The 25,656-nt window shown below is 38.1% G+C and overlaps 2 protein-coding genes across 3 annotated transcripts; one reads left to right on the top strand and one right to left on the bottom strand.

Annotated features, from left to right (window-relative positions):
* Positions 1 to 1,104: 1,104 nt before the first annotated feature.
* Positions 1,105 to 7,974, top strand: LOC141431920 (uncharacterized). The gene is made up of 7 exons (XM_074093213.1): positions 1,105 to 1,455; positions 2,879 to 3,109; positions 4,938 to 5,069; positions 5,659 to 5,776; positions 6,696 to 6,859; positions 7,385 to 7,420; positions 7,836 to 7,974. The coding sequence occupies exons 1-7, from the start codon at positions 1,401 to 1,403 to the stop codon at positions 7,946 to 7,948; spliced, it is 849 nt and encodes a 282-aa protein (XP_073949314.1). The 5' UTR covers positions 1,105 to 1,400; the 3' UTR covers positions 7,949 to 7,974.
* A 747-nt stretch (positions 7,975 to 8,721) lies between these two features.
* Positions 8,722 to 25,210, bottom strand: LOC141431919 (uncharacterized). 2 transcript variants are annotated; one of them, XM_074093211.1, is made up of 7 exons: positions 25,076 to 25,209; positions 20,851 to 21,069; positions 17,874 to 18,005; positions 15,976 to 16,093; positions 13,831 to 14,009; positions 11,965 to 12,045; positions 8,722 to 8,885 (listed from the first exon to the last, which is right to left on the bottom strand). In XM_074093211.1, exons 1-7 carry the CDS (start codon positions 25,113 to 25,115, stop codon positions 8,797 to 8,799), a joined length of 858 nt encoding a protein of 285 aa, XP_073949312.1. In that variant the 5' UTR covers positions 25,116 to 25,209; the 3' UTR covers positions 8,722 to 8,796. The 2 variants fall into 2 exon arrangements, with proteins under 2 accessions (XP_073949312.1, XP_073949313.1); XM_074093212.1 differs by lacking the exon at positions 11,965 to 12,045 and having other exon boundaries at positions 25,076 to 25,210.
* Between the last annotated feature and the right edge of the window lie 446 nt (positions 25,211 to 25,656).

The following is a 25,656-nucleotide window of genomic DNA, read 5'->3' as shown; positions in this document are numbered from 1 at the left end:
CATCAATATTCATAACACACTGGAACGGGCGGGCAAAACGCTTGTGAGCCTTACCCATTATTATTTTTTCATATTTATTTTTGAATACCTAGCCAAAACATGAGTCTATGAAAAATAATATTGAACTGAAAACGGCATCCTTGTAAATAAATTTCGTCAAAATTTGATCGAAGACTCAGTAATTGCAGCTTTTTCGAAATCTAACACACACACACTTTTGATACATTTTGATACCGTGATTGTCAAACGCCTTATTAGTGCACAAACAAAAACACAACGGAAATGTTGCACTTACCCACATTGCTTATTACATATATTACATACCTAGTTACTAAACGAAACCATTATTCAATAAAACATTTGGGAAGCATTGTAAGTACAACGAAATTAATATTATTATGCCAACCAAAAAATTCTACTAACCGAAAGTTGGCAACTGTGAGGCAGACCAAACGTACAGTTGGTAACTGTGAGGTTGGAAAGGAAAATAAATCTTTTGATAAGTTGGCAAGTGATCATTTGGCGAAATGAAATTTACAAAAAGTTGTTTGGGAACTAATAATCGGCGAAATAATTTTCTGCGAAAAATTAGAGAGCCATTTCAGTCATAATTTCTACTTAGGTACAGTCAACGTCATAAATAAGTGATCATTTCTGTACCTTGTCGCTTTCAGTCGTTACACAATTTCGTATGGGTTTTTAAACATGACGTTTTAAACATGACAAGGTACAAAAGTGATCACTTATTTATGACGTTGACTGTACATAAGTAGCCAAAGTTTAAAGTTAGTAACAAAAATGTACTCTGTGCTGTGGTAGTAGCCCTGCTGGGTGACACTATTTACCTGCACGGATAATACCGACATGGAAATACCAGCCTGATATTTCGTGTACACGCCCAATACAAACGCCGCTATTTAATAAAAGTTAACAATTATGTAAGAAACTTTACAATTATGTAAAATTGTAGCACTTGTAGCTTCTATTAAATAGGGGCCGGTGTCAAACTGACAAGAGTTTTATGGGTACACGAAGTACCAGGCCGGTATTTCCATGTTGGTATTGTACGGCCTGGACTGGAAAGAAATAGTCACAAATAGTGTCAGTCAGTCAGTCAGCCAGCCGCCGCGCCTCCCCTCCTTCATGCGCTCGCGCTGCTCGTTCTTTGCAGACGCTTGACGCTTGTTATCTTTTATTTTCCAATGCTCATCGGTCGGAGTAACAAAACAAGTTGTATATCGCTACGTTAGTACTATTATATATTCTGTGATATCGCGGTAATTGACTTTCGCGGCATTCCGATACGTCAGTGGTTTGTGGACACCGGGCGGGGAATTGTTTAGTATGAAATAATTAGCAGTGTTTAGAGACGTTTTGGCACTTTTAATGTGCTTTTAATAATGGTTTCCGGTGATATAGGGAAAAATGTTGCGCAGGGATTTTTATTACTTGCCAGTAAGTACACCTGACTTTAACAGTTATCATGATCTATTTACTTTCTTTATTATTTTTTCTTGATTTTTGTCTTACAAGTTTAGGAGTGTGGATAGTACTCATAGATGAGAGTGTGTATACTATAGTACTACCCACCTACCTAAAAAGAATTTCACATGCTGATTACCAACGTGAATTTAAAACATGAAAATCTGCTCTCAAAAATTATTTTTGCAACGAAAGTTACCTTGGCATACCTATTTAAAACTTGTGCATTAGATACACACCTTAGTCACTTTCCGACGGGTTGCCCAACGAAAATGTTCACTCTACACCACTGGTATATTGATAACTAGGCACCTGATCTGATCATATAAGTTGTGTTAGCTTGCTTAGTGGTTTGACCTGTGACATTGTGGGTTCGAGCCTGGGTTTGCACCTCGTAAGTTTAACGGAATTGACGCACGAAATGGAATTGGAAATTTACCATGAGCTTTACGCTGAAGGAAGACGTGAGGAAACCTGCACAGACTGCGGAGAAGTTCAATGATGTGTGTGAAGTTTCCAATCCACACTGATGATGTTGGGTTGACCTGATTACCATACCCCAGGGCTTTCGGGCATGAATGATTTTGCACAGAGGTTCCTTTTATGACAGGTACATGAGATAAGAAAGGATTTTTCGAAATTCGTCGCCTAAGGGGTTGAAAAGGGGGGGAGAACGTTAGTATGTATATTTTTTATTTCTAAAGTTGTGACTATGAAATTTGGGAAAAACATTCTTCAAAAAATATGTGAACACATATTTCATCATTTTTGAAAATTCTACCCCTAAAAAGTTTAAAAGGGGGATGGAAATTTACATGACAAAAAACATTGTTTTTAAAACTATGATTCAGAATTTTTCTAGAATGGCTTTAGAACAGAATTTTCCTGCGGCCTGGTGGTTTGTAAGGTACTTAAGTTACTTTAATTACTTAGGTCGTTATGATTTCTAGTAGTTTTTCTTCTTTGGGTTTAGGTTTTGCGGCCCACCTATCTACGATTTTCATGCTTTTGGCCCACCGAGGGTAGATCCATGGGCATGACGATCATAATCCTCCCTGGGCCCTGGTTGGGTCTAGGACAACAGTAGATATTTTTCGAAGCTCATTGATTTTGATAAAATTAATACATACTTACTTACCTATCTTCTGTGACAATGTTAAAATGTTTTATTTGTGAAAAAATAACTTGAATTTAACAGTGTTACCCTCCCCTGGTTATAAAGCTGAATCCGCCCTTGGAGATGGCTGGTATGGCGCCTACTAGGTACCGATCGACGTCGACCACTCACTCTTTCGATTCACCCCATCGATTGACGATCCAATCCACCATCTTAATTCAACCATGAATCGACCGATTGGCGTGGTAACGTTATTTTTTAAATCAAATCTCTCCACAGACATGTTCAACACGGTAACCATAAACAAACTGGTGGTGCCAGACGTGGTTGAAATGGGCAACTCGAGCAACGCGGTGCTGGACTGCCAGTTCTCCTCAGCTGACAACCGGTTCGCTCTGCAATGGCTGTTTGACCGGGAGGATGAACCTGTATACGAGTGGAGACCAGGCACACCTCCCAAAGTCAGCGGGATCTTGGCGGGTAGAGTCGACCCGACGTTTAAAATATCCAGTAAGTTATGTTATATTTATTTTAAACTAGCCGTTACCCACGACTCCGTCGGCGCAGAATTCGTTTATCGCTATCTAACTATGCATTTTTCGGGATAAACACTACCCTATGTCCTTTTCCGGGACTCTAATTATCTATATACCGCATTTAATCATGAAGTAACAAACATCCAAATATCCAAAAATCCAAACATCTTCACAAACCTTCACATTTATAATATTAGTAGGATTTTGCTGTTCGTACAGTAACCTGCATTAGGTATATTTGCCACAGCGGAGCGTGCAAATATATCTGAGACATCCCACCGGCCTATAAATAGGGTTTAATAGAGTCTTATCATCTAAGATTTAATTATGCACGCTTTGTTGTGTCAGATATTTTTGCTGGTGACGTACCACATAACTAATAATCTGTGCCGTAACTAGGGCGTGTTAACGGTGCGCCGGTATAGGGCGCAGGGACCCTGAGAGTGGTACAGAAATGACTAGATCAGGTACACAAGCAATTCCTTTTATTTATAGTCATACGGGTGTAATTTTTCAAATATTGTATTTCAAAACTTTTAGAACATGAAACTACCGTGAGACTCACTCATATTAAATGATATTGTAACGGATAACTCACGTCTTAAACCGAGTTTAGCTCGACATGTTTCGGGCTATTTCGTAGGCCTTCTTCTTAGGAGCACGCGACTCGCCGGCTGCCGCAACACGCACAAACATGTCGAGCTAAACTCGGTTTAAGACGTGAGTTATCCGTTACAATATAATTTAATATTTCAAAACTATTAATTTTACTTGATAATCCAGTCATAAGCACCGCTGCTTGCGCTCCCATATTCCGGTACCTACTTCCGTCCGGTACGCATAGAGGGTACGACCGCTGAGTATACTCTCTGATATTGCGAGCGTCTGTACGCACCGGTGATCATTTAGTGATCAACTAATAGATAAGAACCATACAAGGCTACAGCAGTTTGTCGAATGTCACATTAAAGCAATGATTATTTTTGTAATGTCTCGAAACGAAGGTATGCAGATCTCGTTCCGTATTAGCTGTTACAAGGTCACGTTATACTACCGTAGCTAATAGCGTGTAAAGTCGCACTTGATCACACAGAATTTGGTGGCTTTTCCACAAACTGCGGGGCTGCGCGCGTGATGGTACGAAAGTTACGCGCGCGCCTCACACACGATCACAAGACTGATAATAACAGGCTCTATATACTACGTAGTGCAAAATTCGATCTTCGTATCTTGGCGTCCCACTGACGTTTATATTATTTAATACGAGAGTGAGAGAGACGGTACGATACGCTTCGATTTTCGAATTTCGTAGTAGCCCCTCAGGAATAGAAACGTTATCGTGTGTATTTCTGGCATTTCGTTCCATAATCGATGTTGGCCATTTGTCCCCATTGCTATTAATGTGCTCAAATAATTTAGGGTTTCGTAGTCATATAATACAAGGAACCATTATAGTTTAGCCATGTACGTCCGTCCGTCCGTGGCTTAGCTTAGAGACTATAGTGCTGGAAAACTGTAACTATGCACGATAGATTTATACTTACATAGATAGGTATATTAAGTAACAAAAACAAAGGTGTAGATGGTTTTTTTATCGTCTAAACCCATAGTGTCTTCTGTTTAGTCGAAGGTACCTACTACAGGTCTTTTGAAAACATTGTAGGTTTGCAGACTATTAAAATTTTAAGATATAGGGATCTGTTTGTAAAATATTTCATTAGTCAAATGCAAAGCTTTTCTAAGATTTAGTTTTCATTCAAGTCTACATTTTGATCTCTTACTCTGTCTGTTTTGTTTCCTAGATTCCGCTATAGACGAAGGACGGGCGTTGCGCATCGTGAACCTGGCACCCGAGCTCAGCGGCGAGTACACATGCCGCGTGCTCAGCGACGACGGCGGCGACGCGCGACAGACCAAGGCCATGCTGGTCTTCAGTCAGTATCTCTTTGGTTCGGTACTGAGGAGCGAGCCTCGCGAGACAGTAGTTTGAAACTCGATCTTGTACCAGTCAAAGAAGCGAGGTCCTACCTAGCCTTTGAACAGGGTCGAGGGAGTTTCTCTGTTAGTGCCCATTATTCAAGATTTCATACTCGTATACCTCTCCCTTTTTGCTGACTGTAGTTGCATTGTCATCCAAACTATATTATGTATCTAGCTGAAGTCAATGTGGCTACTGGAAGTGGATTAAAATTAACTTTTAAGATTTGAAACAAACAAAAATATTCGAGGTGAAATTAAATAAGCGCTTGTAAAATATTGCTGCTTCGCGAGTAGTTGCTCGGGCAGGAAATGCTGTTGACCAAACGCCAGTGGAGACATCATAGTTGAAATAAATGGTTAACTTGTGAGACTTCAGTTTTTACTTATAATATTATTATAAGCGTATTGATATATTATTGAATATCTCCGCCACGTATTTTGAAGGTAGTGGCGACTCTTTAAAGTGATACGGAAGTGCATGAAGGGTCAGCGAGTCTTGCGAAATATACATCCAGACCAAATTGGTACATCTTCTGATTTCAGATCCTGAGGTGGATTTTAATATGACAGCGTATCACATCAAGGGCACCGACACTTGGAAACTCTCGTGCAGCGCTAGGAACCTCACGTTACTGCCAGAGTTGTCACTGGAATTCAATACGTAAGTTGTGGATGAGTAGATCTGTACTTTACACTTATAAATCTTTTCTCTTTAAAAGCTTGCCATTTAGACAATAGTATTTAACTTCTACATAGGTCATCAAATATTTACCAAAAGTTTTTTTTTCGAATTAAAGTATTTTTTCACTTGTATCGTATTCTTCTTCTTCTTCTTCTTTAGCCGTTCTCAACCTCTAAGGTGTAGGCCTCCTTCAGCTTATGCCATCTGTTCCGGTATTGAGCAGTTTCCAACCATTTTGTTCCCGCCAGAGTGTGTATCGTATTATTATTAATCTAATCTAAATTCGTCCGGAACAGACGCGTAGGCCTGATGATGATGATGAACCAGCCTAATGTGGGTTAAATTATGGTACATACATACATGATTTTTTTAACAGCACAGTATGTAAATAAATTACTTAAGTACTTACTTATTATCAGGGGGCAGTTGCCCAAAGTGGGTCTGGCGGAGGCATGCAACACCAGATTACGCCTTGCTTTACGCCCGGTTCACATTATTCCTGTAAAACCGTTCCAGTAGCATGACACTGCGGTGCTCGATCGATCTTGTATAACTCGTTTGGATTGTGACCCGTGTGTGATTTTACTGGAATAATGTGAACCGGGCATTACGATCTTGAGCCAGCTCCTGCCAGCCTACCTCCACTCAGTCGTCCCAAATACGCTCTCTTCACAGCTCGATCCTCTCCCAGCCTTTCCACGTGCCCAAGCCACCGGAGTCTGGACGCTTTTTTTTTTTTTTTTTTTTTTTAATTTATGTATATAGGTAATATATTAGATTTCCAAATGCTTTTACACATGCTTAATTTGGTCTCTCCAATAACATTGGGCTCAGATACTAGGTTTTCTGTTTCCCTATTTTTCCATAGTAATTACTAAGTAAAGATTCTTCGTTGTAGGGTGCCCATCCCCAGGCAGATTCAGAACGGGCAGCGAGATGAGAACAAGTTGTACACGGTGACTACGTCAGTGCGGGTGACGGCGCGGGACGGGCTCGCGGCCTGCCGGCTGCACCTGCCGGTCGCCGGGTACTCCGCCGTGCGCACACGCCGGCTGCTCCTCAGTCAGTAAAGATTCTTCGTTGTAGGGTGCCCATCCCCAAGCAGATCCAGAACGGGCAGCGCGACGAGAACAAGTTGTACACGGTGACCACATCGTGCGCGGGACAGGCTCGCGGCCAGCCTTATAAGTGGTTGCTTTTACATGGTATATTTAGGTACCGGTGTAAATGACTCTGTATGCCCATACATTTCGCCACCGGGTACCTGCATCGACCCGCCAACTGGCACGTACCGGGACGAACAAGAACGATACTGACACTGCAAGAATTACTGCAAAAAATATTGCATATCAGGATATATCCTACGGAGTATCTACCTAGCTCTTTATCCACTATTCACGATATGGAAAATACTAGTTAAATATTTTATTCACTATAGCAATGATACGACTACTATAGCTATCGATCATAATATCTTCTTGCCCAACTCTAGAATTCTGGTTTTGTCTGAAATAACCTGAAATATTGCCGGCAATATTATTCAGATCGGCAATTACTCGTTTCGTAATAAAACTTTTCTTATTTCAGAACACCAGAAGCACGATAATATCGTTGCTGAAAAATGTAAGTACCTACTATCATCTACTATTACATTTTTATATACGTCACGATCACCGGGTGATACAACTTACCATCATTCATTTATATGCATTTTTATATGTATGTACCAAAAATTACAAGTGAGTTAGTATTCTTTTGAGATCTACGATTACTATCTCATCATAATTGACAAATGCACTAATATTTATCGTTTCATTAATAGTTGATAAGTGCCTACTTAATTTGATATATCTTACGAAGTAGGTACAGTCAACCTCAAAAGTAGCTTGATATCTTACTACTTTGTCACTGCCATTAATTTAAAACATTTCACACCTTCCCAGTGTTGTTTAACACAACAAAGTACTACAAGGGGTTTAGTTGATTTTCAGCTTGACTGTACTTAATAATTATAAATGAACGCTTTTTGATGTTTCAGCTAAAGTTTCGAAGCATCGTCCAAATAGCGCACCGGCTGGATTGAACATCTCTAGTCTCTGTACTCTAATTATTCTAAGCTTATTGTTAAACTTTAAAAAAACATTTATCTAAGTAGTAAATAGTTCGCTTAAAAACTCTCTGCTTTTGTTTTTTTATGTTAACTAATCTTCAGTAGTACCTAACTCTAATAGCATAAGACAAAGTAACTTATCTTATTAGGTAAGGCTTTGCCACACAGGGTTCGTTCTGGGTCATTAATCACTATTGTATCATTTTCGTGGCACCTTTTTTTCGACATGGTAGAGAAAATTCTGTTACAGTTTCCAGGTTATCTAGTAGAAGTACAGGACGTCTAAAAAAAAAATGTGTCACCAAATTTTACAGCAGATACATAAAAAAAAATGTGACCACGAAAATGAGGCGGTTGAAACGCTCAAATAATGACCCTTCATCGTCTTCCGGTCCAGGCAGCTGATATAAAATGTGATGAAAATATTCATGCGTTGATCGGACCAGGGGATGCAGAATACAACCAGGGCAAGTTCCAGTGTAGGTACTATCGAACCAACTGAATCGTGACCAGCGGCAGCCTTACCCATTGCGAGACTCCGGGCGGCAGGTCTTTGCGAGGCCCTTTGTCCTTCGTGAAAAGTATGTGATGCGAAAATATAGTTAAAAAAAAACATTTTTTTTTAATTTGCTTGGGTTGTTGCAAGAGGCTCCTGCAAGATCGAGGCCCCGGACGATTGCCTTGTTCGCCACCCCCTAAGACCGCCGCTGACGTGACCCACTGTGGAACCTTTTCGTAGAAAAAGTCATAGTACCATGGCATTGCTTGTGCTTGTGACTGTAGGTATACTGTAGGGACAATGCAAGGAAAAAGCTTTATTGTTGTTGTAAATTTAATAAAAAAATATATGTTTAACAATATAAATTACTTTATTACATTATTGTTAGTATCACATTCGTAGTAGAGCAAGCATATGTGCAGGAATCGCCATAGCGGCGAGGAGTACCCAGGAAGAGTCAGCTCGGGTTCCGCCGCCCGCTGAAAAAAACCCGTAAAACTGGCAAATTGTGCTTTTACTATCGAAGAAGGGGAGGGGGGAGAGTTCGATGTCACGTTACAATAATTCCTATAAATAAATAGGACACTGGGCCGTAGAAGGCTATGGTAGGCAAAATGTATAGTTATGAATTAATTTGACTGAATAAAGTAGGTAATTGCCTTTGAATGCAAATGTGTACCTACTTGTGAAGAAAATTAAATTTTAAGTTCGTCCATTGAATGAAAGTATCACCGATTATTTAGTATATTTATACTAAACAGTCAAATTTACTAGAATTTTCTTGTGAAATACGAGTTTTGTGTAGCCTTCCCTATTAAGTGGCTGTTTTAATGCATCGTTTGTAGAATGACCTGAGATATAAATAACGAATATGGGATATGAATGAGCAAGAAAGAGGAGGGGGCAAGACGGCTAGCATAAGTTAACGTTTTTTCTAAATATCTCGTAAGTAAATAAAGCTGTTTAAGTTAACTACGTACGATTACGTGGGCCGTACCGACTATATGTTACAAAAGAAAAACGCTAATTTACCTCTGCTAGCCGTTTAATTAAGTAACGATAAAGAATGCTTTATGTAAGACTAGTCAACATGAGGGGCATCGACACAGTATCACGGTGATAACGGTAGATGAAAAATTCACGTGATCAAATGTCACATTTGGACCAGAGGCCTTATTGTCTAAGACGCTTGGGTTCAAAATTGTTTTCATCACTTCTTTCTGTCATATGGCATAAGACAATGGTAGAAAGAGATAGTGAATGTTGTTCGCGAACTTCAGCGCGTTAGACCAGCGTTTCTTTAAGAGCTTTTATACCTGCTGAGCTGGCAACGTTGCATTTTTCTTAGTTTTTCTCGATTATTCCATAAAAATTTAATGAAAATTCAAAATGTCTGATAGAACACTTCTTAATATATAAGTTAATGTGCCTACTCCAATAATTATTCGTGATAGACTTTTATATTCTTTAAAAACGAATTAATGTTTATTAACGGTTTAAAAAAAAAGTCTATAACGAATAATAATTGGAATAGACACATTAACTTATATACATTAAAGAAGTGTTCTATCAAACAATTTTTTTAATTTTCATTCGATTTTTATGGAATAATCGAGAAAAACTAACAAAAATGCAACGTTGCCAGCTCAGCAGGTATAAACGCTTTAACCTTTTTCAGTCCGCGGACCCCTAGAAAATCAAGCACGATTTCAAGGACCCCCATAATAAAAAACACAGGACTAAATTTAGGAAAATTTTTATGAATTCAAATGTCTATAGATAAGACGGCGGACCCCCATACACATACTCGTGGACCCCCAGCAGGGCTACTACGAAACTCGAAACTGGAAGTCGTGTCGTGCGGTCCCTCTGACACTATACTATACTATTTAATACGAGAGCTAGAGACGGTACGTTATAAACTTCGAGTTTCGTAGTAGGCCTGCAGGGGTCCGCTAACCACAGGTTAAGAAACGCTGCTTTAGACAATATATTAACTACCTTTCGAATATGCGATTTTCATCTTTTCCAACAATGTTCATTTCACAACAATTGGTGTTGTGTTTTCCAAGTTTATTTACTCTGTATGATTGTACAGTCAAGGGCAAAGATATAGACACGGCCAAAGTTACAAAAATATGTATACACGACTTTATGCACTCAACATTAAGGCCGTGTATACATATTTTTGCAACTTTGGCCGTGTCGATATCTTTGCCCTTGACTGTAGGTATTTAATGTCGTAACCACGCTTTAAGTTATAGATAATAAGTTAGTGTGTAAACAATAAAAGTGTTAAGTTTTTTGCTATTCATGTTTTAATATTATGAACAATAGTGATGCTTTCATTTTCTGCGCGTGTTTTAGTTTTTATTAAATAGTATTGACCTATACTGTAAATCCAAAGCGTTTAAGCGACGTGCACAAGCATTATAATATTTTCTACTAATATTATGTATAAAAAGCCCTGAAATATTAAATAGGACTTAAAAACATTTAAAACTATATAATAATAAAATACTTAAAAAGATAAATTGTTTTTGTCTTGTTAAACCCCTATAAAAATAGCAAAATAGGAGTTTATACATATTTTATTTATTAAAATTTATAACTTTAAGGCGGACTTGCACACAATAGAGTTAACTATAACTCCGAGTTAACTTTGAACGCGGAATCATAAAATTTTTAGATATTAGAAGTAGGTGGGTATAATCTGTATCCATTTATCCATTACTGCATAAATTTATTACAACATGGACGAGTATACCGGATGGGCCCTGTAACAGGAGCAAAAAATTAAAACACAGGTTCTGCTACTCAAATGGAACTAGTTCTGCAACTTTTAAAAATTAGGTAATTTTATCATTATATATATTAAATTGTATTTTCAATGTACGGCATCCAATAGCCTAATGCTGGCCATATACCATCCTTCCTATCGTCCAATCGGCATGACGCTGCCGATTGGATCAGTTAGAACTGACCGTGTATGGGCGTAGATTGGCATGACAGTTATGGTTGTATGGCCAGCATAAATGACATCGCCTGTCACATAACAAAATGACGGATTTCGCAATACATTGCTTGTCCAATTAAACTTTAAACTAGGTATAATAAAAATCATAATACAAGTTATTTTCAAAAGTTGTAGAACTAAATTAGCTCAAGATGAAGAGTGGAGGCGTGGTTTAATTTTTTGCTCCTGTTACAGGGCGCACCTTGTATTGGTATGTCATTCCTTGATATGGAATTGGGTAACTTTTTACAAAGGGTATCCAAGTATTTACGTCTTCGGGTGTCTATATAGCCCTGGTTCCACAACGTGCAAACGCATTACATTGCGGTGCCGTAAAACAAACGAGCTAAAACTGACCGTTCGATCACCGCATTGTACACCTTGCACGCGTGCAAACTGGGGGGCTACTACGAAAATCGAAGTTTGTATAATACCGTCCCTCTCACTCTCGTATTATAATATAAGCGTAAGCGGGACGGTACATTACGAAGTTCGAAATTTGCACTTCGTAGTATAGGGCCTGGGATCTTAGTGTGACTTACGCAAGCGCTGTTCGGGTATTTCCGTGGGTGCCTCGGTCGTCTCCGGAACTGCGGTGGTGGTGGACGAAGCCAGCCACGCATCTGGGCCGCGACGACAACACGTTAGTGCGTACAAACGGAATGTTATGACATGCGACCATACAGTATCAACGTCGCGCACAGATAACACAGAATCTATGATATGAAACCGTACACTCTGGCGCATACCAAAGAGAATACAACCACGCGCAGACCTTTACTCTCTAGGGCTACGGATTAGCCCGAAACATGTCGAGCTAAACTCGATTTAAGACGTGAGTTATCCGGGTCATTATATTTAATACCTTTACTCTCGCTCGAACTCGCTGGATTTATATAGACAACTCCATAAACGAGCAGTTAAACTTGCAGGTTATTATTGCCTTTTGATTGTGAACTATTACGTCATGTCGTTGTAGAACTAAACAATTCAATGGGAACCGCGGCCCAAGCGCTCTTATTCTGACAGGAAGCCTGTGCCTAGCAGTGGGACGTATATAGATTGGAATGATGATGATGACGGTGAGATAAAAAAGAGTATTTATGAAGCTAAACTTGATACTTGTGAGACTATCAACTGCACCAGAGTGTACTATTTCGACAACTAAAAACATAGTTAACTAACAACTAACTAATACCTATCTTTGAGACTTTTGAAAAGTCATTTGATCTAATTTACAAGTTTTCTTTTCCAGAAGTATGGCTAAATCGAACCAACGCTTTCAATTCACACTAGGGCCACATAAACTTGCATTATATACAGAAAGAGACGAAACATATTTATGTAATCACTTACCGGCAACGTTTCTTGGTTTCACAATACATATATCTTGACAAGTTTGTGCGTTACACACAGTAGAACCCTGTTGCAGTCAGAATTTGCTGCACTTATAAAAAAAAATGATTATAACGGCAGCAGAGGCTCCCTGCGACAGGGTTCTAAAGCGTAGGTTCGATACAAAAACATACTGTTAAATTGGCTCACTTACCAAAAAGTCTTATTCCAATCATTTCATACGTGCCATGACAAATGCTGTTAAATTCATGCTCTAGCATCAATCCATAGTTTAACACTACACAATCCTTACATTAAACTATTTGACGTGGCATTTGAACCGTTTTGCCAATTAATATTACATTATATTTACCTGCACTAAACCCATCTTTAGTACTACGATGGTTTTCTACATTAAGAAAAGTAAACCTTACAGTATACGAGGTAAGAAACGTGATAGAGACAACACTACATGCAAAAGCTAGTAGCCTCGCATTTAACTATTGTTATAAATATATAGTCCCATTTTTAACACTTTCTTTTCAAATTCTCGCGTACTGCACTATATGAATAGAAACCACTGTGAGCGCTTTAGTTCAGCTCGGCTGTACGGTGTACATAATGACAAAGTACTAACATCAATAACCAAATCGTTCATAAGTGAAATTTTAAAATAATAACTGAAATGCCCTGCTTTTACAAAACAATGTAAAGTCGTCAGCAGAAGTAAATGAGCAGATGTGGTGCTCAAAATGATCTAAACGATGTCTTATTACTTTGCCAGTAAAATCATTTTGAGCACCGTAACCGTACATACTGCTGCTGACTGTACATACATGCGTGGGTGGGTATGTTACTAGCATAATGAACAAAAGTGTAAGTATATGAACTAGCACCAATTTTTGGGTGTTCCATATAGGATCTAAACAATTTAAAAAATGTAAATTTCACGCTGGTTTCTATAGTCATAATCATAAGGTTCACTTTTACTCAGCATTTGTACAGTAACGCCACAAAATATATTGTTTCCCAAACAGCTTTAAAATAGGATTTATATGTAATTGAAAACACACCTGAGTAGTAGATGGTGGAAATCTCCGTCATAGCAGTTGGCACGTCGATGGCGAGTACGAAGGAGATGTCGCAAAACACCTCTTTCCCGTCCAAATCCGCCTCCGGAACAGTGGCGTTGGCGAATACGTTGTAAAGGCCGTCGATCGGGCCGTGCAGCGCGGATGTGTTGAACGTTTTACTGGGTTAAATAATAATTGTATCTAATCTATCTATCTATCTAATACCTTTAAAAGAGCAATTCTTGTATATACATTATATATATAGTATTTCGGGGATCTCGGAAACGGCTCCAACGATTTCGATTAAATTTAGTATCTTGGGTTTTCGGGGATGAAAAATCGATCTAGCTTGGTCTTATCTCTGGAAAAACGCCTGTTATCGAGTTTTAGCCCGAGCGAAGCTCGGTCGCCCTGGTACTAAGTAAAGATACGTTATATGCTCATAAAACAACTGAAAAACATGTTTCCAACTCGGCAGCAGCAGACACACATCTATTCAATCAATTTGGTTTGTGTAATTTAACTTTCGTTATAGTAAGGTTATAGTTATGAAAACATTTCTTTTTTACTTCGACGTCACGTGAGGCTAGAGTCTCTAATTTGGTGCATTTTTAAACTTCATTTTTGGTGCACTAATAACATATATATACTTTTCTAGGGTTCCGTAGGCAAAATGGCAAAAATAGAACCCTTATAGTTTCGCCATGTCTGTCTGTCTGTCCATCCGTTCCCAGCTTTGCTCATAGACTATCAGTGCTAGAAAGCTGTAATTTTGCATGGAAATGATATGTAGCAACAATGCCGACAAAATAGTAAAATAATAGTAGATTGTTGCACCAAGCAGAAAGTTATTTATTATTGCACCGAGTGCCGATTTGGAGCCCGAGCGTCAGCGAGGGCTTTAAAAAGCACGAGGGCAATATAAATTACTTAATGAGAGGTGCATAATGTGCTTTTCTTTCAACTATTACAGGAATAGTAGACGAAAAAAAAACTCATGCTAAACAATTAATAGGAAAGAAATGTCACTAGCACTCGATGATTCCATTTTTGTAGTTTACATTCTCACTCTAAAAATGTCAACGGAAAATTCGCAAGGTTCCCGCCAATTAGTATTTTTTAATTTCTTACTTTTTTTGGCAGAGTTAGTAGCCAGTAGCAGATATTTTTACCCGCGATCTGTCAAATTTCGGATGGGCGCCAGGTTGGCCAACCAAACACACAAAGTTTTTTTTAAATATACGGCTACTTACCTACTGTTTTTGGTAGGATTGGTACTTGATTGGTAGCAACAATTTTTTGTACGCAATCTGTCAAATTTCATAAGACCGTCAGGTTGAGCAACCTAACACTAGATTTTTTTACACTATGCAGGCTAATTTTATAGCAAAAATACTTGTGTTACCTCTTTGGTGGTGCAATTCAAAAAAATCTAAAACAATGCAATAAAGGATTTACATACATTTTTTCTGCTCTAGAGCAGAAAAGTCCTGCTTTTTGCTGGGTATTTAGTGCGGTTATGATGAAATTAAAACATAGTTGGAAGAAAAAAAAATTTTTTTAAGCTAAAGCGTAGTGGGGGTGATTTTCTTTTTTCGTCAAACCATATAGTGTTAAAATGAATGACAGTTTGTGAATACGATTTTTCGATTCTGTAATCTGTTTGCGAGACATTCAACTTGAAACTACAAATTTTCTTTAAAATCGAGCGGTCCCCCCCCCCTTTAAAATCAAACTGGTGGAAGAATTAAAAAAAATTCAGGATGGGAGTAAGTATATTAAATTTAGAAGGAAAATTATAACGGCTAACTTGGAAGATTCCGTACGCAATACGAAATCCTTAGAAAAATACTACCCTATCTTGGGCATGTCCGACACGCTCTTGGCCGGTTTACTTATTTATTTTATATTTTACTTTTGCAGTCAGACCAACGTGACTCATATAAGATTCTAAGTTAGTTTACGTCTATATATTAGTATTTGGGCGACCGAGCTTTGCTCGGGTAAAACTCGAAAACACGCGTTTTCCCAGAGATAAAAGCGATAATTCTACGATAAATCGATTGTTCGCCCTCGAAAACCCCCATACAGAAATTTTTATCGAATACCGTTTACTAGTATATTGTATATTTAAATAAGAAAAACCTGTCAAAGGTGATATGGATTCTGGGTTCGGGGGCCACGCCCACCGCCTCGCACGTCACCTGCACGTCGGTTTCACCCTCGAACTTGGTCGTGTTCAGTAACGGTCCACTGCCCAACGCTGGGAACAAATTGAACAATACATTATTAATCTATTTATTAGCTACGTAGCCAAAATTTAAAAAATATATGAGGGTAGTAACTTCGTATCATTAAACTCGTAATATTCGGATATGTTTAGTTTACTAAGGGTATGTTTCACCACTTGTCGACTAACTTTAAGTGACGGATATCAGTAATGCCGTCTCTGCTTGTTTTGTCCGAATAAACAAAGACGGCATTACTTTTATCTGACACTTAAAGTTAGTCGACAAGTGGTGAAACAGGCCCTAAAAGTCTTATTTACTTCTACATTTAAAAACAAATGACAAATTACACCAATTGACCTAGCCCAAACTAAGCAAAGCTTGTACTATGGGTGCTAGACAACGGATATACATACATATATAGATAAATATATACTTAAATACATACAAATATCCAAAACTCAAGTACAAACATTCGTATTTATCATACGAATATTTGCCCGTCACGGGGATCAAACCCGTTCCGTTATCCGTTCGTCAATGATAAGTATTAAAAAGGACTAAATAAATATAATACCATATTATTATTATACATGGTCCTTGGTATTCATTAATTAGTGTGATTCCCTTTCGACCTTGGATTACTGATAGTCTGATAAGCGCGAGTGTGACCGGTACATTTTTAACGTTAAATGAAACGAAGTATAATAAAGTTACACTTTGTTGGCATTAGACAGAATTTTCGACTTTTGTGCGACTTGAAAAAAAGAAGGAGGTTCTTTATTCGACTGTAGTTTTTTGTTTGTAGTTCATGTATATTTTCGCCTCCTGTTAATCAGTTTCAATGATAATTCTAGTGTATGGCGCAAAGTTGGTTCCATGCATTTACCATAAAAATAGTTTCGGGTATATTTCGCAACAAAGGATAGTCTGACTTCAAATAATTGATTCAATTAGGCGTCACTTTGCGGAGGTCGTCATCAATGAACTAAAAACAATTACTTCGCTCACTCACAAAAACGCTGAACTCTGAGGATGAACTCTGGTTGAGCTCGAAACAGCTCAGTGTAGTGTGGCGGTGGTGATAGTTGGGTTTGTGTGATTTGTGTGTTCTTACAGTGCTTAGGAGCTGCATGAGCACACATTGGTTGCATAGACATAGCTATCATAAGGTCGCGGGCGAGCAAAGTACCTAATTGTTTTTAGTTCATCAGTCCACATAATAATATAAACATTTTCCGTATCTTAGCAGGGAAACCTATACTGCGCGTGGACCGACGGCCGACACTTGGCAGGAGGTCGTATTTCTAAAGCCCAGTTTAGACCTGCAAGAAAAATTGTGCAAGTTGCATTACATTGCGGCGCTGGATTGAGCTTTGGCTTTACGGCCTCGCAATTTAATCCAACTTGCACGATTTTTCTAGCAAGTCTAAACCGGGCTTAACGCGCTGACGTTCGCGATCGCATTCACCATCTCTTTCTACCCTCGTCTTATACCGTGTAACAGAAGGAATTGGTGAAAGCGATTGTGATCCCAAGTGTGTTAGACAATAAATCCCCGATTTAAGGAGCGGCCATACCGCTGCTTACAAAACGGTGACGGTACGGACGGAATCGCAGTGACGCACCGTAAACGTCACGAATTTTGTTCGGTAAAGTCCTGACGTTTACGGCACGTCACTGCGATTCCGTATTTTAAGCATGCGATAAAAACGGTGCGCATACGATGCGTCACTGCGATTCGGTACAGTCACCGGTTTTTTTAAGCAGCGGTGTGGCCGCTTCTTTATAAAGTGGTGTTATTTAAATACTCACAGTAAACTACTAAGTCATTGGCACTTCTGCGCTCGTCTACGATATTTTGCGTCACTTCACACAAGTACTCTCCTGAATGTTGCGGTTGCAGGTTCCAAAGCATAATATTGTTATTATCTTGACCACTTAACGCTGGAAGAAAAATAAAATATTGTTAAAACAAATCGCATTAAAAAACGATTTCTTAGATGGATTTCCCTATATTTTCATTTACTTGCCTATTTTTCCAGTAACTTATTATTACTTACCGTACTATAAATTTAATAGATTCACATTTTACTTCTCGCAAAACTTCTCACTCGCATAATAACATGTTTGTGATTTTTCACGTAGGAAATTTTTGAATATTATTTTTTTCCGATGATGTCTAATTTTCCTACACGCAATATTTATTGGCAAAGTCATAGAGGCGTGTATATTTTTAAGTTTTGTTTTGTGCAGATATTCACGTTGTTGACATATTCATGATAAAAATACGTTGAGTAAACGACCTTTACTTTGTTAATTTTAACTAAGGCCGCTGGCCATATAAGGTAATAACTTGAGTTGGTAATGATTTGGTTCGTATTGTTAAAGAGGAAAATATTGAATTTTTAACCGACTTCAAAAAAAGGAGGAGGTTCTATGTTCGACTGTATGTATTTTTTTAATCGACTTCAAAGAAGGAGGAGGTACTCAATTCGACTGTATGTTTTTTAACCGACTTCAAAAAAGTAGGAGGTTCTACGTTCCAATGTTTGTATTTTTTTCTGTATGTTCACCGATTACTCAGTCCATTGTGGACCAATTTTCATAATTCTTTTTTTATTGGAAAGTGTGTTTTCTGAGGTGGTCCCATTGTCACCAAGTCAAGATCTGATGATGGGATCCTAGGGAAATCGAGGGCAAACCTCAAATTTTATAGGCACACCTATGGCGATTTTGGCATTTTCAGCATTACGGTAAGCTTTTACATTCAGAAAGTTTTATTTGGTAAACTGGACCTGATGAAGAAGACCAAGATGGCCAATGGAACTCGTCTAAGCTAAGTGATGCTCGCGCGTCTATAAATGATCATGATTAATATACCTGGATAAGCAACTAAGAAGAAGCTTTAAGTCAATGATTCTTTCGAACTGATCTGATGCTGAAACCGGAAGGTAGGCAACGGAAATCTGTTCTAAAACAACGTAACTAAGCCGTGCTTGGGCTTAATGGAATCGTTGTGAGATGTACTTTGGCTACGAATCACTAAAAAGTGAGAAATAAAGTTATTTAAAAAGTAAAACCGACAAAAACAGACAAAAAATGGAACCGACTACAAAAACCTTGAAAATATTTTTCTAGGTACCTATTAGCTCGAAGTCGGTGACTCAGCACGACCCAGCAGGAGGGATTGAAACCCATAGTATGTAGATGAGGTAGGCGACTATCGTTCCACTCCAAATATTTTCAAGGTTTTTGTAGTCGGTTCCATTTTTTAATTTTTTACTTTTTTGGAGTCGGTATTACTTTTTTGTTAAAAAAAATATTTTGTATGTACTTTTGTTATGCGATAATTTCGCCAATTGTGGAACAATTTTCAGAATTCTTTTTTTGTTCTAAAGAACACGTTTCCAGGTTAGGATCTGATGATGGGATCCTAGAGGAATCGAGAGCAACCCTCAAATTTTATAAGTACACATATAGCGATTTTGGCATTTATAACACCAAGTTAAGCATTTACATATATAAGTGGCCAAGCTAAGGAGTCTGAAATCTGAATTTTTAATATCCTGATAAGTATATATGCTTATTAAAAATCAGAATGGAAATATTTAGTCCCGGGACTAATAAATTAATATTATATTATATCATGGAGTACAGTATGATTACTGGGAACTTGACACTCGACATTTCTCGACTTTTATCGAAGCAATCGGGAATAGAATACATTGTTACACGTCCATAATAATAAAATAATAGCAATGTACCATAGAGTTCAAAATAGTAATATACTACGTCCGTGTGGACTTAGATTTATCTTAGCCAGTTAGTTTTAACTGCTAGCAGTTTACAAAAGATACATACCTACCATCAAAATTTAACTAACACTTATAGTTTCCAAATATAAAACCTGATACATACGGACAGGCAGATAAACCCGCAGACGGATAGGATCAAATGTTATAATTTTACAGACTATAGTAACCAAAACAATATACAGTTAAACAAAATGTCAGCCTAACTAACAGCGATTCTTCCAAAATTGTTCCACGAAATTTAAATTGACGTATCTTTTTTACTTGTGAACCGCTAAATATTAATCTACGGAAACGACAGCACATCAGTGAAAACCGCATTCTTCTAGGTTAAGCCGTTTCTGAGATTAGCGTGAACAAACGCACAGAAAAACAGACAATAATTCTAAAAATCATTGTTTTGAGTTGTTTGGGTGTGTTTGGGTTCTATTGCGCTAATAAATATTCGTAGTAACAGTTTTTCTCAAATATTTAATACGGTACAAATATTAACTTGTTACAGATTTATTAGATGTATAGATCAGAATACTATCTACCTAAATGACATGTGAAATTTTTACATTCTTCATATAAAAAAACGATCTTTGTCGTCTGAGACCGAGAAGTGCCGAATGTCAAATTCTATGAACCCAACCGTGCTTACTGGCGAGTGAGAAAACTTGCGAATGTTATAATTATCTATTGAGAATATAATCTATTAGAAAACACCCGATTAGGAAAAAAGGTGAATGAGCAATATTGCAACACTTAAAATGTACGCATACGAAATTATCCGCATGGTAAATTAAATACTGGAAAAATAGGCGCTAGGAATCTCTTATACAAGTAAATAAAAATATCGGAAATCCATCTAAAAAATCCGTATCGTACCGTCCCTCTCGCTCTCGTATTAAATAATATTAGCGTCAGCGGGACGGCAAGATACGAAGTTCGAATTTTGCACTTCGTAGTACAGGGCCTGGTAGGTGGGGACTCACTGATATTCAAGGGCGGGTCCACATGTGGTGCAATGAGATGCCCCCCAGCATTGTCGACGCGCTGGTAGAGCTGATGCGGCCCCTCCGCCCCCGGCCGCGTCCACCACCACTTGACGACGACGCCGCCGTCCGCGTCATGTTCGCAGACTAGCTCCGCGTTCCCTCCCACTTCCACTGCATCTGGCACTACGAACTCTGTTATGTTGTGTTGATGGGTGGCTGGAATGACAAATAAGTGTTTGTTAAATATTTTTAATACAAGCATATTTTTGGTCGATGACTTGCCCACCTATCTCCCCCTTAATAATAATAATAATACAATTTATTGAATGAATTTCGGTACAAATAACATAAAATGCAATATTTCACTTAAAATCTATGTAACACATGTGCCTGAACTAGGATAATTCCTGTATCTCAGGCTAAACGAGCTAACATTTACATACTAACATACCTAGGAAAAAAAAAGTATGGTGTATAAATATGTAGTATCTACGTAGGAGTTATACTACAGCGATATTACAAATTTATAATATATTTACTTAAAAGATATTATCAGGTCAAACATAAATACTGTACGTCAGTGGATTTTTACTGGGTTAGAGTGTTAAGTTAGTCTTAAGTTTGTCGTACTACTTACGGGACACCCTGTGTAATACCATCACGATATGATTAGCTTTTGGGGCACGCCCCTAAGAAAATTAGTACTTTAGCCTAATATTTTGCAGCCGCATTTCTAAATCAAAAAATGTTTCCATAAAACTTATAATATTAATATTTTTAAAAGATAACAAGGATACATAATGGGTTAAGACGAAAAAAAAAAACCATTTTGTAGTCATACTTAGTTGACATAAGCCGCGCATTGACGGACGGACAGACATGAAGAAACTATAAGGGTTCCTTGTAGGGCTACGGTAGCCTAAAATAATGAACAAGTAAGATATGAAAAACGTTTTTTGTTTAAAACCGTGTAGAGTTTTTACAACATTTATGATTATGATGCGTTTTGTGACAATGTGGAACGAGCCATCCAACCGATCATGCGGTGAAATTGTTGACCCTTGCCGCAAGAGAAAATAATTAACAGTAAAATAGTAGTTTCAATTATTTTTTCCTAACTTTTCTCTGGACCGTTATATCTAGACTAGACAGCGAAAAATAACACAAAAGTACGGATAGATAAGTTAACAATTTATAAGTCGGTGTATCTCTCCTTTTTGGTGGCAGTTAGGTGAAGACATACGATCCTCTATGTAAAAGGCAATTAGGCAATTTTCTATAGTTAACTAGTTCCTTTAGTACATACGACAGCAAAGTAGTACAACGCAGTTCACCTAGTGCAGTGTTAGTAATCAGTCAGAATACCGAATAATAAATGATCTTGAACAGAGCTGTTATACAAATGACGCAAGTAGTCCTCTTTATAGTCAAATAATAAAACGTAACCGCCCGCTGCATTCGTTTCAAGTATTTATAAATGGCACATTGCCATCAGCAACACATCAAAGGAAATAACTGGTCACCAAAAACTCAAACATCAACAAAACTCGCCAAAAAAAAGGTAAATGAAAACAAAACAATGACAACTGTGAAAAACAATCAAAAAAAGTGTGACTGCATCGTTAGCAGCAATAACAACGTAAGTACGCTTTAGATCACGCGGAATGAAGTAAACACAAACATCCACCGTCGTTTATATTTTGTAGATCTTTTCACGTCTCAACGATCATAGACGACAATGAACTTGACTCCAATTGAGGTCTACATTCAACTATAAGATTAGGTGCCTGCAGTTTCGTAACGTTATTGTCGCTAATATGCTTCCACTTGCCTTTATAGGTCATAAAATATCAAACGCGGCAGGGAATCTCGGTGAAGCTAATCTCGTAGGGAATTAGGTCATATTCCGATGAATAAGACACTATCTCGGTCAACCTTGAGGCGGTCCGGGAATGTTAAAAATACCTTCGCGGCCGACAACAGCGACGCGCGGTGTGGGTCGTACCAACGCTGTTCATACAATTCGATAAAATATAGGAATTCGTAATCAACACGCGATTTCGCTAGGATAAACATACTAAGTTATAATAGCTGAAGCGCCGGTAGCAGATTCTGAGAAATGTACCATACTCTCAGTGTTAGCGTTCTGATCTTTTTCCGCACTAACAGTGTATACGGAAAATTTGTACCTCCACAGAAACTTTCCAAACAATTTTATTTGTACATACTAGTAGGTCTGGAATATTTTAGTAGGTTGATTGAGCGAGTTCGTCTGAACACTCCTGTTTAAATTATCATGTTATTGCCCGAGCGAGCGCGACGCATCCCCGTTGCAGCTAGGGCAACCTGGTCAACTGGACAGCTAGTTTTTTATTAAGTATCTTTATCGTGGAAAAAAAAAAATAAAAATCATTTAAAAAATCTGAAAATCTTTTACAGGATGTTCAGTCAAACTAAACAAACAAAATTTAATTACTGTATTTTTGTAATTTAAGTGTCTTCGTTTCAGCATAGGCAGAAGTGCTTTCGTACGATTATCGGGGGCTATTCTCCTCTACGGGTCCAATTCTCAACCGATTTTCGTGAAATTTTGTGAACATGTTCGATAATTATATACGGATATTTAGGTCGATACAGTTTTTGGAAATATTTCAAAATAGCAGAGCCATGGGGGAAAACGTACGCCAAAACAAGTATCTTCACGGCACTTACGTCCTTTTGTTGAGAAGCGCAGTTTTTCGGCAATAATTCAAAAACGGTATACCCGATCATGTTGAAACCAATTTTCGTTGAAAGTATTTATTAAGCGTTAACTTTCCACATATTTTTTGGACCCACGGTTTACAAGATAGAGGGCACAACTTTTGCCACTTTGGGAGCGGTTATTTCCGGAAATCTTCACTTATTTTACAAGACATCTGTAAGATTGGTTTTTTGGAATCTTTTTGTATTTTTAATTTCAATTCCAAATTTTTACTTTTACGGTCATCCCGTAAAACCTAAATTGAAAATACAAACTGAAATATAGATGCACAGAAAAACCAGAAAAATTTTGACCATCACTGGGAAACGACCCCAGGTACTAATACCAGGTCGGAATACCGAGGACCTGGGTTCGATTCCCAGTGATGGTCTTATTTTTCTGGTTTTTCTGTGCATCTATATTTCAGTTTGTATTTTCAATTTAAGACATCTGTACTCCAAATTTCATTGATATTGATTTCATTGATATTGGTATTTATATACATCTTGTAGTTTTCGAGTAAAATACCTGTGACATACGGACGGACGAACAGACAGACAGACAGACAGACGGACTTGACGAAACTTCCGTTTTTGCCATTTTGGCTCCGGAACCCTAACAAAGTTATTTTCAGCCAATTCGAAAAACTCAAGCGAGGTCTGCCTACAGCTCTCAGTCATTAGTGGTAAAAATGACCTATCACAAAACTAAAAGCGGATAAGATTAACAGACTAACAGTTAACAACGATAATTTACATTTTCAATTAAGTGCATTTGTTATTAAAGTTTAGAAAATTAAAGTGCCTAACCGGAATAGGTACCTAAACAAGTATGTTCATATGCTGCGGCATAAGTAACTAGAGTACAAATAGGTTTTGACCTTAGACTAGACTGCGGATCTTGATGTGTCTGTCTATCTATTCTATACAATTAATATATTTACTAAATTGTTGAACTTTTATGCAGCTTCATTAAAAAAATAACATTGTTTTTTAATTTTTCAATTGAAACATTTCGAAGTGATAGTCTTCGATCTAACTTTGAAGAGGTAGGTGCAATCGCGGTCGCTAACAAATTAAACTAGCAAAGTTCGAAACAAGAATAACCGTAATATCAACTGATATTAGACTCCGGTCCAGACATAAATAATTCGCGTTTAAGATGCAAACTGTTGGTATAATTTGTAGACGTTTTATGAAATCATCACCAGGTTTATTTGCAGAATACACATGTTCTTGAATGTTCTTCTTGTTCTAGACGAATAAAGTCGTGACGTCAATTTAACACGAAAAAAAAAACACAATTGACCGTAAACTTATCACAGCACTGTCAACTGAAAACTATAAAGAAGTAAGAGACATTTTCAAAACACTTCCAATGGTTTTAAAACACGGTGTTGAATTTATTTCAAACAACTATACAGATTCAAGTGTCGGTTTAGTGGCCAGGGATAGTAAACTTAGGGCTGCTTAAGCTCACCTGCCACAAGGCAAAGGACGAGGTAAGGTATCCGATACATCGCGGTATAGTAAGGCACGTGAGGTGCGCGAGCGGCGCGTTCGAACGGACTGAACTGACGCCCGCCCGCCCTTCAAGCGGCGTATTAGCCTTGGGTTGGCGGGATAAGCGCACGGAGCCAAACGTTTACGACCACACGTTGGGCGATCACTGTTTCCTGATATTTATTGGTCATGACGAATTACGACTGTATGGCGGGAAATATACGGAGTAATATCAGGATTACCTATACCATCAGTGCCAAGTGTGAGCGCACTCGCGTATCGAGGGTTTCGTAAAAGTTGTATATGTCAAAATAAAAGCCCAGAGTCCTGCTTCTAAATAAAACCGGCCAAGAGCGTGTCGGGCACGCCCTTGGTAGGGTTCCGTAGCCATTATGAAAGAAAATCAAGTACCTAATATTTTTCTAAGGATTTCGTATTGTGTAACGGAATCTTCCAAGTTTAGGTAGGTATATTTTATACCTTAGGCTGCTATTTACTCTTAAACTACTAATAATTCTCCACCAATCTCAGCCGTTATAACTTTCCTTGTAAATTTGA

This window comes from Choristoneura fumiferana, chromosome 10 (genome assembly GCF_025370935.1).
Source record: "Choristoneura fumiferana chromosome 10, NRCan_CFum_1, whole genome shotgun sequence".
In the NCBI taxonomy this organism is placed as follows: domain Eukaryota; kingdom Metazoa; phylum Arthropoda; class Insecta; order Lepidoptera; family Tortricidae; genus Choristoneura; species Choristoneura fumiferana.
Note: the sequence above shows the minus strand (reverse complement) of the source record. Positions and strands in the feature narration are given on the sequence as shown.